The sequence below is a fragment of the Mchenga conophoros genome, linkage group LG1 (assembly GCF_057382185.1).
Source record: "Mchenga conophoros isolate Kocher_MC1m ecotype Shallow Benthic linkage group LG1, M_conophoros_male_GT1.1, whole genome shotgun sequence".
In the NCBI taxonomy this organism is placed as follows: Eukaryota; Metazoa; Chordata; class Actinopteri; order Cichliformes; family Cichlidae; genus Mchenga; species Mchenga conophoros.
In genome coordinates this window covers 39,638,863-39,657,028 of record NC_140526.1, presented here as the reverse complement: position 1 = coordinate 39,657,028, position 18,166 = coordinate 39,638,863, and the positions used below count along the sequence as shown (strand labels likewise).

Genomic DNA, 18,166 nt, shown 5'->3' with positions numbered 1-18,166 from the left:
ACCTAGTGGCTACACAAGCCAGCAAGTACCAACGACCGGATTTGGTGTGTGGTAATAACAGGTAAATGAACATTTGTTTAAATTATTTGAATATATATGAGTGCCTGTGTATAAATACACAAACAATACACATATGCTTTCAATTGTGTAATTTAAGTGATCTAGTAGCTCTGTTTTGAAGTTCAGTTAAAGCTAGAAATGTGTTTTGGAGTTTGTACGTGCTTTGTCTTTAGGGGCCACGACATATATTTATATATAAACATATATAAATAAAACCACTTTTTTACATTAGTAATTCCTTTTGTGCATAATTTTATATTATTGTTAATAATAAATTAATTAAGGCAACAAAACAACCTGAAGAGCCGGTTCGGAGCCAAAAGAGCTGATTCTCTAAAAAGAGCCGGAAATCCCATCACTAGTGTGGAACCTGATTAACATGAGGTGCTGAGCAGAGGGCAGCGGGTCAAACAGCAGGTGGGCGGGGTGCAAGTGGCCACATTTGAGCGCCCTGGTTCTCCTGAGATGCAAGGATTGGCAATGGCCTCCAGAGGTGGCAACCAATTATTTTTTGGGAGGTGCTAATTAGCCTCTGCGTAGCCTTCCTGTTCTCAGTAGTGTATATCAAACACCCAGTCAGCAGGAGAGCACGCTCCCCACTGAGGAGCGGTAGAAGGCCAACAGCAGCTCTCTCTCACATGGTAAGAAACCTCGGAGTGTTTTTGGATAGCTCTCTTAAATTAGATAAACAAGTGTCCTCAGTGGTAAAAATAGCTTCTACCAGTTACGTTTGATATCAAAGGCGAAGCCCTATCTTCCAGTGAAAGTATTTGAAAAATGTATTCATGCATTTATCACCTCTAGACTGGACTACTGTAACTCTTTATACCTGGGCCTCAATCATTCTTCTCTCTACCGTCTGCAGTTAGTTCAAAATGCTGCTGCACGTCTTCTAACAGGTTCTAGAAAGTATAATCACATCACCCCAGTTCTAGCTAATTTACACTGGCTCCCTGTCAAATACCGCATACCGTTGCCTTTTAATGTCTCGCTGTTTTTTTGCTGATTGTTAAGCACTTTGATCAACCCTGTTGTTTTAAAATGTGCTATATAAATAAATAAACCTGACTTGATGAGGCTCTGTGTTGGACAGGTCCACGGTGGCTGTGACGCTCATGGTCAGCGTTTGGTTACATCAAATATAGAAGAATAATTTGCATTTAAGTTGATGACACTTAGACTAATTTACTAAATTCCACTGTTGTAACATTTGTATAGTGTCTAGTATAAAGACAAAATCAAAAGTATACTGTTACTGTAGGAAATGGAAATCAGCCAAGACAGCTGTGAAACACCCGCTTCAAACATGAAACATCTGCTTACATCTTGTTGAATTCAGTCTAAGTTAGAGATGGACCGATCTGATATTACTTATCGGTATCGGTCCGATACTGACCTAAATTACTGGATCGGATATCGGAGAAAAATAAAAAATGTAATCCGATCCATTAAATATCACGAAAGCACCTCACAAAACTTGCAACACGTCGTAACTCGCCTCAGAACGTTAGCACGTCGGAGCAGTATGCATCACGTGATAGAGCGGCTGTGGCATGCCGGACCTGTCAGTGGTCTGGATAGCATGTGGAGCTTCGCTAGCTACCTGGCATTTCATCTCCGACAAAGTTATCCCGAGAGAAGTAAAGCAAGTGTGTAAGTCCATCTCTGAATGTTTGTAAAGCATTCCTGCGTTAAGCTTAACAAGCGACTGCCTCTCCTGCTGCTACTTCAATCATGAAACTGCTTAACGATCAGCTGATCGGCTTTTCTGTCGTGAGTCCGTGTCTCTTGTTTGTTTTTGGTCCACTTTGCACCAGAAAGAGGAAACCAGCGGATAAACAACAGCAGCACGTTTAAGCTTGATCAGCTGTTGTTAGAATTTATTTAATATTACTTTCTACTCCAGGATCTTTTTCTACTGCTGATGTAACTGTGCAGGGGCGGATCTAGCAAAGTTTAGCCAGGGGGGCCGATAGGGCATTAACAGGGAAAAGGGGGCACAAAGACATACTTTTCTTTCTTATTCTCATTTAAAATGTCTAGCTTTTAATAAATAATTATCTTACACCCAAAGTTTTAATTTGATGTAAAATGAATAGAAGTCAATTACTGTATATAGTAACTATTAAGTCTAATATATATACCCTAGTAAGCTATACTACTTTTTCCTTTGGGAAGGTACCATCTGTGCAGTCTGCAATTTTGTTGAAGAAAGATGTTGAATCTATTTAATATTTCTTGAAAAATAATTGATTTCTGTGCATTTTTTTTCACACTGCATCAAATTAAGGTTGATTACGTCGATTAAGCATCATGAGGTGGAGCGTGAGGGGTGGTTCCCTATTTTTTATTTATTTATTTTTGTTGTTGCTGGGAGTTGGAACCCTATTAGTTAGGTTGCTTAATATTTACGCTAAGTACTCTTTAAAATACCAGAATAGGGAGGATGGTGTAGGTTTAAGTTTATTAGATTGATCAGTATTGCTGTACTATGAAATTTTTTTTTGCATACAGGTATAACAGAATAGCTTAATGTAGTTGTTGTTTTAAACTTGAGTATGAACTTATACAAAATGCAGCAAGATATTTAAAAAACAGTTTTGTTTATTAAAAAACATTATATCGGATTCATATCGGTATCGGCAGTTATCCAAATTTATGATATCGGTATCGGTATCGGACATAAAAAAGTGGTATCGTGCCATCTCTAGTCTAAATACACAGAGAGCAGCAGGTCAGCTGATCACAGCCTGTACACTAAGAAAATCTACTGAAGAGCTCTGATTCTTTTCCCCACGCTGAACCACTACAACCAATACTACGCTCCCACCGCTGCTGAATGTGTGGTGCTCATTTTACTCTCTACAATGCAGGCAACAGAAAACAGTTGTTGTACTAATAGTATTTTATAATCATCTTTAATATAGCACAAGGTTCAGTTACTTTTGCATAAAAGTCGATGGTAGAAACGTCCTTCAAGGAACTACTTTTTCCTTTCTTAGCCTTTACTTTTGCACTTTTACACGAGTAAAGAAATTGATTCAGCGCTTCAGTTTTTACTGGAGTACTTTTCAACACAGATGTCTGTACTTCTGCTTAAGTAAGCATGTAAGTACTTTTTCCACGTCTGCATCTGACATGTATCATTCCATTGTGTACTTTGCACGGTTGAAATGATGTTTTTACTCATCAGCAGCTGTGGAGTAATGCACATGATAATTTCCTTTGAAATATAGCTCAATCCTGACACGGAGAAAAAGCTGTTTTACATCTTCCATGCAACAACTATACTTAATTTTGCATATTAAAGAACATCATCAGCAACTTTATGCCGTCCTTTCTGTTCAAAGTTGATGCTCAGTTTTTTAAACTTATCAGATCCAATTAAGCCAAAATACCTTACAGAAGTTAAACATGCAAACAATAAACAAGAGTTCAGGTCTTAGGAGCATCATGTGTTATGTGTTACGTAACTAAGTAAGTTTGACGTTTCAGTTTTCAGGGGAGGAAAGATTTCATATATTTTTAAGCTCTTTAGTGACCAAATTCGGTTGAATCTACCTCGTCTGCACGTTGAAATTTGTATGACTGTAGTGATTTGATCTCTTCTCAACAACCAGTAACCTTCTGGTATTCACAACATAATGCAAAATGAAAGCAAACATTCATTTGTATCAATAACTTTAATATAACTCCTGAAACAACTAAATGTCCAAGCTGTCCAAGCTACAGACATCCGTCTTAATAACTTTATCCAGGTCTCTAGGAATTATTGTAACTGTGACTTAAAGGAGAATAAAGTCCAGGTTGCTGCTTTTCTTATGTGTGTGCCAGGTGCCAAAAGGCTGATTCATCTGCCAAAGGTGTAACACCAGAACAGATGTGAGTGTGCCCTCATCCCCCAGGGGAGTCCAATGTGACATCCACAAACAACCCTACACCTACACACACAAGATTATCTAAAAATAACAATCAATGAAAATATCATCAGTGATTTAATAACGCAACTTGTATTATGATCTCTGAAAATGATTATACATTATATATTATACATATGTACATCACAATATCCAGAAACATTATGCACACAGACTATACAGAATTTCTACAAATTTCTAATAAAACAGTTCACTGGGTGTAGGTACAGCTACAAAACGTTACCCCACTCGTGGTATTATACCCTTTGATGGCTCGGCGTTCAGTAGTGCTTCAATCCTATTCATTGTTTCGATTCAATAATGATGAATTTAAACATATTTTGAAGAGGCCTGAAATGTTTCCAGACAAAGTTCAACAAGATAAATCATGTTATCTCTAAGTCATGTTAGTGACATCATTTTAATCATGTTATCACAGTTCTTTCAACTCCTGCAGAAAAGCTATGTGGTAACATCTGAAATGATGAGACAGCATTTTAATCATTATTATAAAGGCTGTAGTTTGTAGCCATTGCTGCAAAATGATGTCAGTGTAACAGGGCTTGTTGGTGGTTTTAACAATTTGAGGTGGTTGACGTTTTATTTATAAAGAGCACATTAGCTTACTAAAAATGGCAGCTAGCTAGTATTGCTGGTATATAATATTTTCAAAAGCTAAAATGAGCCTACAAGAGTGGGGCTACACCAGCGATACTAGCATTAGCTGTGTTAGCACCTTCAACAGGTAGTGTCCTCTGGTGCACACTGAGAGGATCAAATGTCCTTTTAACTGCAGTGTCCTTTCATATTATTCATATATCCATGATGTAAATTTACGTGAGTGAATACTGAAGATAAATATAATTTTACAAGCACAAGGACTTTTTAAAAAAGGTCTGCTTAGCAGAGCTATGGGTGCAAAGAGCAGTGTAGAACATTTGCTTCCTCACCTTTGCTAATTTGATGCAGTGTTGCCAACTCTTCAGTAAGGAAAATCTCTAGTGGCTGTCCTAAAAATCGTTAGAAGTCGCTAAATGATGTCATCGCCTAATTTGCATAATTGGTCATGCTAATGTAATTGTAACCTATGTTGTTGGAGAGAGAAATAACATCATGGAAGAGACAAAGTGAGTAAAAACGTCCTAAATGCATTTAGAATTTATTTAGAACTACCATTTTGTCATTTTCATTACTGACACTGGATTGGCCAAACAAATCTCTCAGCGACTGGTCTCTCCCCTACCTTCGCTGCGTGCTCACGCAGCTTGTGGAAAAAGTTTAGTTTGGAAGAAGTGGAGCTGAAAAGCTGAGAGAAAACAATAAAAAGAAACTAATAATAGACCAACATGTTAACTGTCAGAACATTAGTACCGGCAACAGCTAGTAACCAGGCCTCACTGTCACATGAGTCTGTTGCTGTTAGCACTAGCTGTGGAGACATGACGAAGAGACAGAGGAAGATGAAATTAATGTGGTAACAAAACTAATTAGAAAGGAATTGATTGGAGGATTCGGGTAACATGAATGGCTACTTTGACCAACCAGAAGATGGTTTCATCCACCCCTGTTTTCCCCTCATAACAAGGGTGGTGTAAAAAATTATCATCAAACAGTCTTTCTTCTCACACCAGTTCACCTCACTGTGCCTCAGAAGTCAAAAGGTTCCAAGGTTTTCCACTTCTTTAAAAATGACAGCAGCCAGGTGAATGGAAAAGAATAAATCCACAGGTAAAGAGAGACTAAAACATTGCTTTAGTTTCTCATTTGCAGATCAATGTCATATCTGTTTCCTTTGGTAAAGATTGGATTTAAAAGGCAGTGATTTCTTGCTTTGATACAAATAAATCAGTGGGCTGCTTTTTATTCAAAGCAGTACTTCTCTGCTTAACTGGCCCCACTCCAAGGTCAATGTGTTAAATGGTCTCAGATGACTGGCTTTACAAACAAGTGTTAGAGGGCACTGCTGACCTTTAGATAAAGAGTATAAAGATAGGTTTAAGCAGAGTGGTCTTTGAAATCCAATCTGTGCACATTCAGTTAGACTTATCAACAGATACGAGCTATTTTTTGCTACTCAGTACAAATCCCACTCCATTTGGAAGATATAAACATTTAAAAAATCCTCAAAATATATTTTCCACTTGTGTGCTTTTCTTGGGAGCTATTTGTAACAGCAGTGCGTGTGTGCCTATGTGTGTATTTATGTGCAAGCAAGTCAAAATAAGCTAGAATGTGTGCATGTTCAAGCTAATGAAGAAACATGCCTTCCACTGTGCTTTGCTCAAGCCCATTCAGAAAAACAGCCACACTTGTTTTTGAAATTCAGATTATTGCTAAATTCAACTACAATTATCATCCTAGCAAGAGAACTAAAGAAACGTCTTAGACGAGGGGTGAAGTGGCTCCACATCCAAGTAAGTGTATGTGCATGCCTCAGCCAACCTATTAAGTTGCAGTTTACATCCATATCTCTTTCTGCTCCTGAGACATGATGTGGAATGATGAGGAGAACAGTGTTTTTGTAGATCATCACAGTGAAATTGACTTTTAAGCTTTTGTCCCATTTGTCATTTCTATCACATGGTAAATGAGAGACTGCCTAAACCATTGGCAATCAAGATAATAAGAGCCAAGAAAAGAAAAAGAAAAACTGAGAGGCTGCTGTCACAAATAATGTAGAGTTAAAAGTTACGATTTCAGGACGGTATACTCCTGGGATACACCAGGTGCCCATAGTTCAACATCAGAACATCATTTCCATGATGAAAAACTTGTAAAGAGACTGCTACAAAAGGGAAGGAAATCACACTGTATTCAGTTTGTATGCAGTCATAGCAGAACCGAAAACGGTGGAGTCAGCAACAAAAGCAGGAGTGCATATATTAGCACACAGGAGCACACAGCATTTAAAATAGTTAAATCAGTTCAGTGAGATACTGTAATGTACCTGTCAGCAGGAAATAGAGGGTTGCATTCACGGCCACCTTTTCTTTTCTTATTTTTTCCAGTTGAAAGACTTTTATACAGTATAACAGAGAAATGATCATATACTGTATGCAACCATTAGGTTAAAACTAGTTAGGGCTGTCAGAGTTGGTAAATGGTATGATACTTACACAGGGCTTTTCTACTCTACTTGACAACATGCCTCATTCACCCACTCACACAAACACTTTTTTGTACACCTACACAACAAGTCAAAAGTTTGGACACACCTTCTCATATAACGGTTTTCCTTTATTTTCATGACATTGTAGATTCTCACTGAAGGCATATAGTAAGCAAAGAAGTGTGAAATGTTTTATATTTTAGATTCTTCAAAGTAGCCACCCTTTGCTTTGGTTTTCTGCTTTGTTGCGCTCATTAAGGGAAGCTCATGAAGCTTCATGGGTGTAGAGGTCATCTGGTCACCTTTTCTGTGTTGTACAAAGACACGGTGGGTGGAACCAAAGATCTCAAATTTGGACTCATCAGATTTTTCACTGGTCTAATGTCCATACCTCGTGTTTCTTTGCCCAAACAAATCTCTTCTGCTTGTTGCTTTTCCTTAGTCGTGGTTTCTTAGCAGCTATTTGGTCATGAAGGCCTGATTCATGCAGTCTCCTCTGAGCCATTGATGTAGAAATATGTCTGCTACTGGAACACTGTGTGGCATTTATCTGGGCTCTGATCTGAGGTGCTTGGGGCGGTCCTCATGTGAGCCAGTATTATTGTAGCTCTTGATGGTTTTTGTCAGTGTACTTGGAGACACGTTCAAAGTTTCAGAAATTTTCCAGACTAACTGACTGACCTTCAGTTCTTAAATGTAATGATGGACTGTCATTTCCCTTCACTTAGCTGATTGGTTCTTGCCATAATATGAATTCTAACAGTTGTCAACTAGAGCTGTCAGCTGTGTACCAACCTGACTTCTGCACAACACAACTGATGGTCCCAACCCCATTAGGAAGGCAAGAAACTCCACAAATGAACCCTGATAATGCACACCTGTGAAGGGAAACAATTTCAGGGGACTGCATCATGACGCTTACTGAGAGAAGACCACGAGTTTGCAGTGCTGTCAACAAAGCAAAGGGTGGCTACTTTGAGGAATCTAAAATTTAAGACATATTTATTTATCCATTGATAAATAACTCTACATATGGAGGCAAATTGTGAACATTGTAGTGAAGACATTAATACTTTGAGTTTTTTAATAAAATGCACCCCATTACCTGGCGTGGTAATGCAAACATTATTGCACAGCAGTCAAAGTGTATACAAAGTGAAGAGCAGTGTTGGGACTAACGCGTTATTAAGTAACGCGTTACAGTAACTACGTTATTATTGTGGTAACGAGCACGGTAACTAGTTATTATGCCAAAATCAGGAACGCGTTAGTCGTTACTGGGATTTAGATAGGCTCGTTACTCGTTACTTCGTGTGGTGGCTATCGCGGAGCTTCCACAGATTCAGTAACATTAGCAAGTGGTGGAAGCCAGCAGGTGGATGAAGGAAAAGGGCCACAGAAGGAAAAGAGACCCGAGGCGGCCGCCGGTCCAAGTGTGAACTGAACTTCAGGTAAGAAGTTATGACCTGCAGTCTCTCTGGGTCAGATATAAACCAAGTTTAGGTGGAGTTTATTTTCGTTATTCTGACTTTTTCCGTACTGCGTGCTAGCTAGCATGACGGAGTTTCTATACAGCTGGGTGGTGCTATGAAGTTAATGATGTTGAACTTTTATTTTGTTCATAAGTTATTAGAGTTGCCAACCGTCCCGTCTGGTATTCAGAGAAAATATTACGCGTTTCTTATTGAGGTGAAAAGGAACAGTTTGTCCCGTAATTCAGCTACAATGAAAAAGACACAAAGCTGGAGTTACTCTGTGTCTTTACGCTGCACAGCTGCCTCTTCTTCTCTCATTCTCCCCCCTCCCTCTCCTGTTTCTACTTCAATCATGAAAACTGATCAATGATCAGCTGATCAGCTCTCTTGTTTGTTTATCGCTCACTTTGCGCCGAAAGAGGAAACCAGCGGATGTCGCGCTAAACAACAGCAGCACGTTTAAGCTTGATCAGCTGTTGTTAGAATTTATTTAATATTAATTTCTAGTATCAGCTGATGTTTGCTGGAGCCACAGCTGTAAAAGCTGCTGGTCATGATATGGTTTGGTTATGTGGTGAGAGGGAAACATGAAGATGAAACCAGGAGATGTCCTTACTGAATCATCAGAGCTGAACAGGTGATGGAGAAACAGGTTTACCTTTTAGGTGACATGAATGAGTTGAAGGGAAGTTATGAACTGTTTCTGAGAGACAAATAACACCAGGATCCTTTTCTAAGTAGCTGACAGCTGGTAACTGTGCAGGGGCGGATCTAGCAAAGTGTTGCCAGGGGGGCATGTAGGGCATTAACAGGGAGAGGGGGGCACAAATAAATACTTTTCTTTCTTATTCTCATTTAAAATGTCTCGCTTTTAAAAAATAATTATCTGAATCTTACAACAAACGATTGATAGATTGATGCATATATACCATCAAAACAGTGTACATCACTGTCACAACAGTGTTTATTTTCATTCAAAGGCTTTATGATTTTTCCTATAATGGTGGGCCATTATAGGGCCATCTAGTCAAAATGCCCGGGCCAATTTTCTGTCCCAGTCCAGCCCTGTATGCAGCTCATCTGCAGTCTGGTGTTACCTACATCTTCCTATTCAGAAGGCAGAATTTCCGAGTTCTGAGTACAATCGAAAGCACCACGACTGCAGTTTTTGTGTTGGATGTAAAAGGCGCACATGACGCTGTGACGTAGGCTAGAATCATGGCAGCAGTCAATGACGGTCCAGGCGTGGGATTTCTCTCGTGGAAATATGCACATTATCTTTTCCTTTCTATTGGTAGGTGGCACAGTGCACTTGTGGCAAGTAAGCAAGCTAGAAGACTGGCAAAGTTATGGAAGAAACACATTAACAAGTGAATTCTGAGTAAAACCAAAGTTACTTTCCCTAGTAACTAGTTACTTTGAAAGTAACGAGTAACTTGAAATAACTGAGTTACTTTTGAGAGAAGTAACTAGTAATGTAACTAAGTTACTATTTTAAAGTAACTTACCCAACACTGGTGAAGAGTGATTTTATATTTCGACCAGATGTTACAAAAATAACTAACAATAATAATGCTGCAACTGCTCAATTTCAAAAGCTGTATGTGTGAAAGTTTTTTAAGTGTCCACATGCAGTTGCTTGGGTTGGCTTAATTGGTGATTTTAATTAGCCATAAGTGTGGCATGTGAATTTGAATAGCTGTCTGTCCCTGTGTGATAATCCAGTGATGTGTCCAGGGTGTACTGTGCCTCTCACACTATGGCAGCTGGGACAGGCTCCAGCCCACCCCCAAGCCTGAATTGGATCAACGGAAGACACCAAGATCTTAAACATTTGACACCCCTACGTTATAAGTTTTGAATAGGTTTTCGTTTTTGACCCATTAGTGAGGTGGCTGTTTATTGAAATCTATTTTTCATTGTTACAAAGGTTTGGTCTGCGTCCGAGCATCCCATGACGTAATTAATATGCGACATGAACGCTGCAACAAAGGTGGACATCAAGGCAAGAATATACCTGCTGCTCGGTCTGTGGCTTCTCGTCAGACTCGGGGATCATGGCGTTGTTTTTTGTGGCCATTTTCCCCGTTTCTGGGTTTCAAAAAATTTGGTTCACATATTCGGAACCCCGGCCGAGCAGGTACTTTTTAATACGTGGTACCAGGTGGTATGACGTAATGGAAAAACCCTGAAAACCATGGTGAACCATGGCAAGTCGATCTGAGTAGGTAGTAATGGAAAAGGAGCTTATCGGGTCACACTTTGAGAACCTTGGCTAGGCTGTTTTACAGAAGAAAAGATTCCCCAACCCCCAAATTATAGAGCAAGTTAATGAGGAAATAGAATCGACATTATATAGCAAACTTTAGTCTCAGTGACTGCTCAGACCAAATTCGGACCACATGTCACATTCAATCATACATTTATAAGCTTCTTTTGGATTTTTCTCAGCACATCACCCTGCAGATGAATGTTTGCTGTGGCACTGATTTTATACCAGATGCCTTCCCATGTGTCTGGGTTTGGGACTGGCACTCAGAGTACATTGGTTTTGGGCCCCCTAGATTATGTCTTGAAATCTTTTGCACATAAAGAAAACTATCACACCACAGAGCCACACTCTATATTACTACAGCACTTTATTCTATGCACTTAAAGCACTTTATCTGTCTCACATCCAAGGCCAGTTTAGAATGATCAATTAACTTAATGTGTACACCACTGGACACCGCTGCCCAAAGGTGAACAGAGGTAGTGTATGTACAAATTTCATCTGTTCTCTGCAATCCTTCCTCCAACCACAAGCATCACCACCCCAACAACCGCACTCCAAACCCCAGTGACAACTTCACTATGCATATGGTTCATATACTGATATGGAGTTTTAAGCTGTTGTCCATAAAGAACACAGTCTCTTGTAAAAATAACAGGAAAGCTGAAAGGATTTAAATAGTCACCTTTCATTTGAAAACTAACTCTTTTTAAATGCTTAGAACATATTGGTTAGGTCCAAGAACTGCTACTGAAAAATTCTTTGTAACAGAGTAGCAGAATTATTTGGAGCTTACAATTTAGAACTGATAAATGTACAACTTCTGACAAAATTCACATGTAATTCTCTGGATGTGTTGGTGGTCAAATCATTAAACATCTGAAATGTGCTAAATGAAAACTAATCCCTCTTCATAGCTTTCAGTGTTATCTGTCGTGTAATGGAGAACTGTATACCTCTCACACAGAAGTGGCAGACTCGAAAATGAACTTTTTCATCAAGACTGGAAAATGTGAAATGATTATCATTAAATTTAGGCTATGAAGAGATAAGAAGTACAATGTAACTAAATTTCCCATTGCACTAATCTTATGAACCTGTCATTGGAGTTGGGGAATGGTTCATATGTCTTTTTTCTTGTGCTGACTTCAGTGCGTGTGCATTAAGGAGAAACGAGCTGTCTGCAGCTTCTGAGCAGTAATGAATATTACTTAAAGCTTTATTAAACGGTAAATGACCTGTATTTATATAGCGCTTTAAAAGTCCCTAAGGACCCCAAAGCGCTTTACACAACCAGTCATCCATCCATTCACACACTGGTGATGGCAGCTACATTGTAGCCACAGCCACCCTGGGGCGCATTGACGGAGGCGAGGCTGCCGGACACTGGCACCACCGGGCCTTCTGACCACCACCAGTAGGCAACGGGTGAAGTGTCTTGCCCAAGGACACAACAACCGAGACTGTCCAAGCCGGGGCTCGAACCGGCAACCTTCCAATTACAAGGCGAATTCCCAACTCTTGAGCCACGATCGCCCCAATTATTAAATGAAAGGACAACAATACGATGGTGCAAAGTACACCCAGGACATAAAGAACTATCCACTTCCACTGACATGATATAAACTCTTTCAAGCACTAGCATGGACAGCATGCTTACACAAAATGGCAAATATTCCAGAATGATGTTAAAGCTGGAATATTGTATCACGGCAAAGCGTGTAATAAACATGCTGGTAAACCATTTGTACTTGAAATGGACATGCATACTGAATTTGCAGTACCAGCAGGGGGAGCCAATATTTAAAGCCAAGAAGTCGCTAATGACCAAGTAATGTCAGTGTCACTTTGTCATATAAACAATTATGCTAGGTGGATAATGTGTGTTTTCATGTAAATGTCTCAGTGACGTCTCTCTAAATGCTTTCCCATGGTCTTTGGAATTAGCTTGAAACAAAATAGCCACCTCCACTTGTACTGGAGCATATTTCAACTTAAGCATGCTTTCCCATCTCATGCTAATGAGAAGCAAAGCACGACACACACAGGGTGGGCATTAGACCCTTTGCCGTGATACTGAGTTGAGACCAGCCAGCTGCCAGAGCTTGAACGTCAACGGGTACAGAAGCAGTAATGACAAGTCAGGTTTGTAGCTTCATAGACAACGTTTTTGTTCCTTTGCTGTTAAATACGTTTTGAGCTTGTTGCTTTTATTTTTGTGTTCTTGAACAAAAATATCCAGTTTTTCCTCATTAGGACAGAGATTTGATTCACTTAATTTATAATTATGTGACAATGCATCTCAGCCATCTTACAGAGTAATGCAAAACTAATGTAATACAACACAACAGTCACAACATTAATGCGTATTTAAAATGAAAGTTATCCAGATTCACAAACCACAAAAATGTGGGATCAACCAATCTGAATAGCAGATGGATTTCAAAATAAGCCAGGCTGTAGGTGTAGCACCAGGAATATACCAACCACAGAACACACAAAATACACACTCAATGTGTGTATATAAAATAATTAACCTACATGTTTTAAGCAGAGAATAAGACACAGAGTAAGCTCAAACTTTCAAATGATTGTTTTTATTAGCACACAGCTAAATTCAGAAGCTACTACTTCTAGTATAAAAGCTAGAGTTTTACACCAGATACCATCCCTGATGCAATCCCAAAGGATTGTGTCTTTGGCTGGAAACACAATTTTTACTCACAAATTTAACACAAATGGAGACGCCAGGCATAAAGCAAAAGTAACCCATGCAAAATAGACGACTGATGGTTTAGCTGCAAATTTTTGCAAATTTGCAAATGCCGCAAATTTTGCAGCATTTAGGTGCATTTAAATATTGCACTTCCTCTCTCTTTCACCACAACTTTGTCTCTGATCTAGAGGGTGCACGTACACATTTACTTGTGCCTCTGATGTGCCTGTTATAGAAACTGTGATGAGAGCATACTGTCTGTGAGTGAGTCACACCTAATGTGTGGATTCTGGCCAAATCACTCCTTTACTGTTTCACACAGGGAAAGAGGTTTGGAAAGTTTTTTCCCTTAATAAATGAAATCATCATTTCACACCTATTTGCATAGGTTATCTCTGACTAATATTAAAAATCAGGAACGGGGCAAAAATGTTTTTACGGCACTGTGTGCCTGCACGTATGAATAAGACACTCAGAGTGGCAAAAATGTTAAAATGCCAAAAAAAAATACCCTGAAAATGGATTTGAATAAGAAATCAATATTAAATCTACATTAACCCTAATAGAGCTCCAGTTCATGAACTGTCAACATATGTAATCGCCCACGGCTCACCTGGTTGTATAGGGCACAGATGTGTAGAGCAGCATTTCCCGAGGCATTCTGGGCGCCCATGTCTGCTCCATAGAACAACAGATGCTCCAGGTGCTGCACATGGCCATGACGACAAGCCTGCACATACACAAAAAAGTCAATTGACGCTTCCACTCGAGAGAAGTTGCAGTAAAATGCCTCCAACACTAGATGTCAGTGTGCTGCAAAGGAGATAACATCAAAATGAGACGCAGCTGTACCCTCAGTTTGAACCCAGTCATGAAAAGATGGAAGGATAGGATGAGAGGAGGAAGGCTTAAATAAATCCGATAGCAAATCAAAATGCAACAGAATGTACAAATGAAGCCATCTGGTGTTAAAAAACAGACTGAGGAGGAAGTTACTGCGCTCATAAACCAATTTCCTCGTCAATATCAGTGAAGTTAGGAGTTATAGTGACGGGTGCCAGTTATTGTGTGAGGAAGAGCTTATTGTGAAATGGCCTATTTACTCTGGAGCTTCTTTGAGAGACTGATGGGTCTGTCAGAGGAGAAGATCAATAACTGCTCATCAACTAAAGCATGTTACAGTGAAAAGAAATTCATTATTACAGTATTCAGTATCACGCATCTAAACCCTTTCACTGGGCTCATCTTTTTGTCGTTTTTGTAACATATAATATTGAAAAGCCTAGAGCACGTGGTCCTGTGCACGTGTTCAGAATTTTGAAAAATTGTTTCAAAATTCACCAAATTTGTTTTGAATAAAGACTTGACACAGGAGCCAACACTCATGGGAAATCCAACAAATACAATAAGGAAAATGGTCTGGGAAGCATTGGGGACTCCAGCCCTGAGATCTCATATGAAATCTGGCACTAAACAAGCTCATGAACATTTTTCTGTAGTAAATGTTTTGCTAAGTGAAGAATCCTAATATTACAAGTTTTACCATCATAACATACTTACATTACCTAAAGTAGTCACTATGTAGAGTGGCCTTATTCAGAATGACACACACACACACACACACACACACACACACACACACACACACACACACACACACACACACACACAGATACTGTGCCTGCATTAGGCTGGAGCCACTCTTTGGGGGTTATGGCTCAAAAACACTCCTATTACCAACTGCTCCTGATGTTACTTCAGCTCCTGGTACTTGACTTTTTTCCAGTGCTTCTTCATTCTGATGCTGCTGTGTAATGTCTGCTGGGTTGTCACATCTATTGCAAATTCTATCTTCTGCTCCTTGTCAGCTGCCACTGTGTTTGACTGGTTTGCCAGCAGCTCCTCTTCTGTCTGGGGTCCCACAGGATCTTAGCCCCGCTGTTCTCAACCATCTTTGGTGGTGTCTCCTATCAGGAATTGGGGATATCCTAATCCACATGTGCCGCAGATGTTCCGGTGCACTTTTGCATCCACTTGATTGTTCCTCCCAGTGAACGCTGAGAGGCAGATTACATCCTACTACTATTTGCTGAATACTCTCTGTGGCACCTTTGCACAGCCTGAACTTGGGTCTGTCAGCTGTGGTAATTCAATTCAATTTCATTTATTTAGCACCAAATTACAACAACAGTTGCCTCCATGCACTTAGAGACAGACTGTAGGCAGACTCCTGCCTCTCTGGATCTGGTGCTTGGGGCCTGTTCTCATGCTGCCATGATCAGGGCCTCTGTGCTTCCCACTTCTATTTCACATCACAATTTGTCTTCAGCTGTGTGATGTACACTTTGAGCAGCTTATCTTGGGGGGAGATTTTATTCCTATTGTTTGAGCTTCCTTCTTGGCATCTATCTTAGCTTTTGTGGGTATTTGGCTATGGCTGACCGTCCATCTTCATCATGCTTCCCATTGGTCTGTGGGACACTCAGCTACTTATAACTGTTCTCTTTGTCCACTATCCTGCCTTCTGGTATCTCCATATATTCAGTCCAGATCACTGCGGGCGATCGTGGCTCAAGAGTTGGGAGTTCGCCTTGTAATCGGAAGGTTGCCGGTTCGAGCCCTGGCTTGGACAGTCTCGGTCGTTGTGTCCTTGGGCAAGACACTTGCTTCAAAATAACTATCAAAAAAGCATTTCTCTGCCAAGTACCAAGAACTGGTCTAGAAGAAATGTAACATAAAGCTTTAATATCTCCCCAATAGGCTTGTGTTATTATTGTGTTATTATTATTATGCTGAAGTTAAATTATGTGATAAAAAATGATCTTTATGTGAAGAGATAATAATTGGCTTCTTGGTGGTTCTTTTGGGATAGAACTATAAAATAAAATAATTTCTTCTCAGAGACCAATACAATTCATTTCAAGATCAATTAATCTGTCAAGCGCCAATAATACAATAAAGCCATTACTGTCCAGTGAAGGGATAACATTCTTGTGTCCATGAAGTTTGTTACATTACTAACGCTCAGTGCTTTGTTTGCCTGTTAGCATGAAACATACCAGCGTATGGTATTCGTTACGTTCCTTGATGGCATTTTCCAGAATTTTATGGATTAGTAAAGAAAACTTTACAGTCTGAGCCACCATCAGCCATCCTATACATGTAATTGTTAATTGACAGCAGAGTGTTATCATGTCTGAAATGGGACAGTTGGGGGAGGGCAGAGATTTTGACAGCTCCACAAGGATAACGAGATGTAAGGAATCTGATAAAGCAGATGGCTTGAACGCAACCTCACACACGCTTTGTGGAGATGCTCACAGTTTGTTACTGCTGCAGAGTGGCTCTCTTTAAATGCCTTTATCTACTTCAACGGGTAACAGCTGCCAAGACAGTCGCCCACAGCCGGAGAAAGGCTATGTGTGTGCGTGCCTTACTAATACAAGCTGTTCCAAATAACCACAGAGGAAATTTTTTTAAATCTATTTTTATGTGCGTGTCTAGAGGTGCACGTCGTGCACAGGGTCGTACCTGGTGAACTTCATGCCAGCCGTTCTCGTCTTGGCAACACACAGAAGCGTGGTGGTTCAGTAGAAGCTCGCAGCAGCCTGGGTCCCCACCCACCACCACACTGTGATACAGGGGAGTCAGACCCCGGCTGTCCTTGTAGTCTGGAGAAGCTCCCAATTCTAGCAGCGTCTAAGGATGGACAGGTAAGAAAGTTAGACAGGTAGCTGCTACATTAGTATAAAGCAGATAAGCTGTGATTCTTTCTTTGCAAAGAGCTCGCAAACCTGCACACGTGCTGTGTGCAAATGTGAGTGATATTTCAGTTCACCTAAAGTCACAGGAGTCACTAAAACAGTTTTCTGGAACCAAGTTTCTTTAACATTTACATAAATTTATAATCAAAATATTTTTACAGACTCAAAGCTGTTAAAAGCTGATATAAAAGCTGATGCATGTGCACATGACACACACACACATACCATTAGGAAACTGACTGTCCATTGTGAGATTTCAACGATAAAACACATTTTGTTTCTCTTGCAGAAGTCTTGTCTACACTCACCTATAGCCTTCACTTCACGAGTACAAGTACAGTTAGAGGCATCATCCCTTAATCAGCTCAACATGCTGTGAAATGACAGGTCTGCATGCATTAAGAATGCATGTCGGTTACGTTGCAGCAAAACATCTTCGAGCATGATCTATCAGCTGTCAGACTTTCATTGGGCTTCTAACACAAAGAAAGCCAGCAATGCACAAGTAAGCAAGTGCTAAACAAATGAAAGGAGAGGAACCTTCACCGTGAGTATAATCTGGTTCTTCGACCTTGCAGCTTTGTGAAGAGCAGTCATGCCATCTTTTGCCCTGAAGTCCAAATGAGCTCCTCCATTCTTCAGCACCTTTATGATCTCCCCCGCATTGTCCAGGTGAGCTGCAAATGTCAATGGGCTCTCTAGAAAAACAAGAAATAACAACAACAAATAAATATTTTAATGACTGAAATTCTGTCTGGAAAGAAGAGAGAGTGAAGAAAAAGAAAGTGCAGACTGAAAACTCAAGGGACAGCATGTGTGCTATCATTCAAACCACATTTTAAGATTTGCTTTT

The 18,166-nt window shown here is 39.9% G+C and overlaps 1 protein-coding gene across 1 annotated transcript in view; it reads right to left on the bottom strand.

Moving 5' to 3' along the window:
• The window catches only part of shank2b (SH3 and multiple ankyrin repeat domains 2b), a 300,073-nt gene that overhangs the window by 159,531 nt on the left and 122,376 nt on the right, over positions 1 to 18,166 (bottom strand). The window contains exons 7-9 of the mRNA XM_085277877.1: positions 17,860 to 18,011; positions 17,081 to 17,248; positions 14,163 to 14,279 (exon numbers count right to left, since the gene is read on the bottom strand). Coding sequence (XP_085134003.1) covers positions 14,163 to 14,279; positions 17,081 to 17,248; positions 17,860 to 18,011 — 437 coding nt within the window. The remainder of the gene's footprint in view (positions 1 to 14,162; positions 14,280 to 17,080; positions 17,249 to 17,859; positions 18,012 to 18,166) is intronic.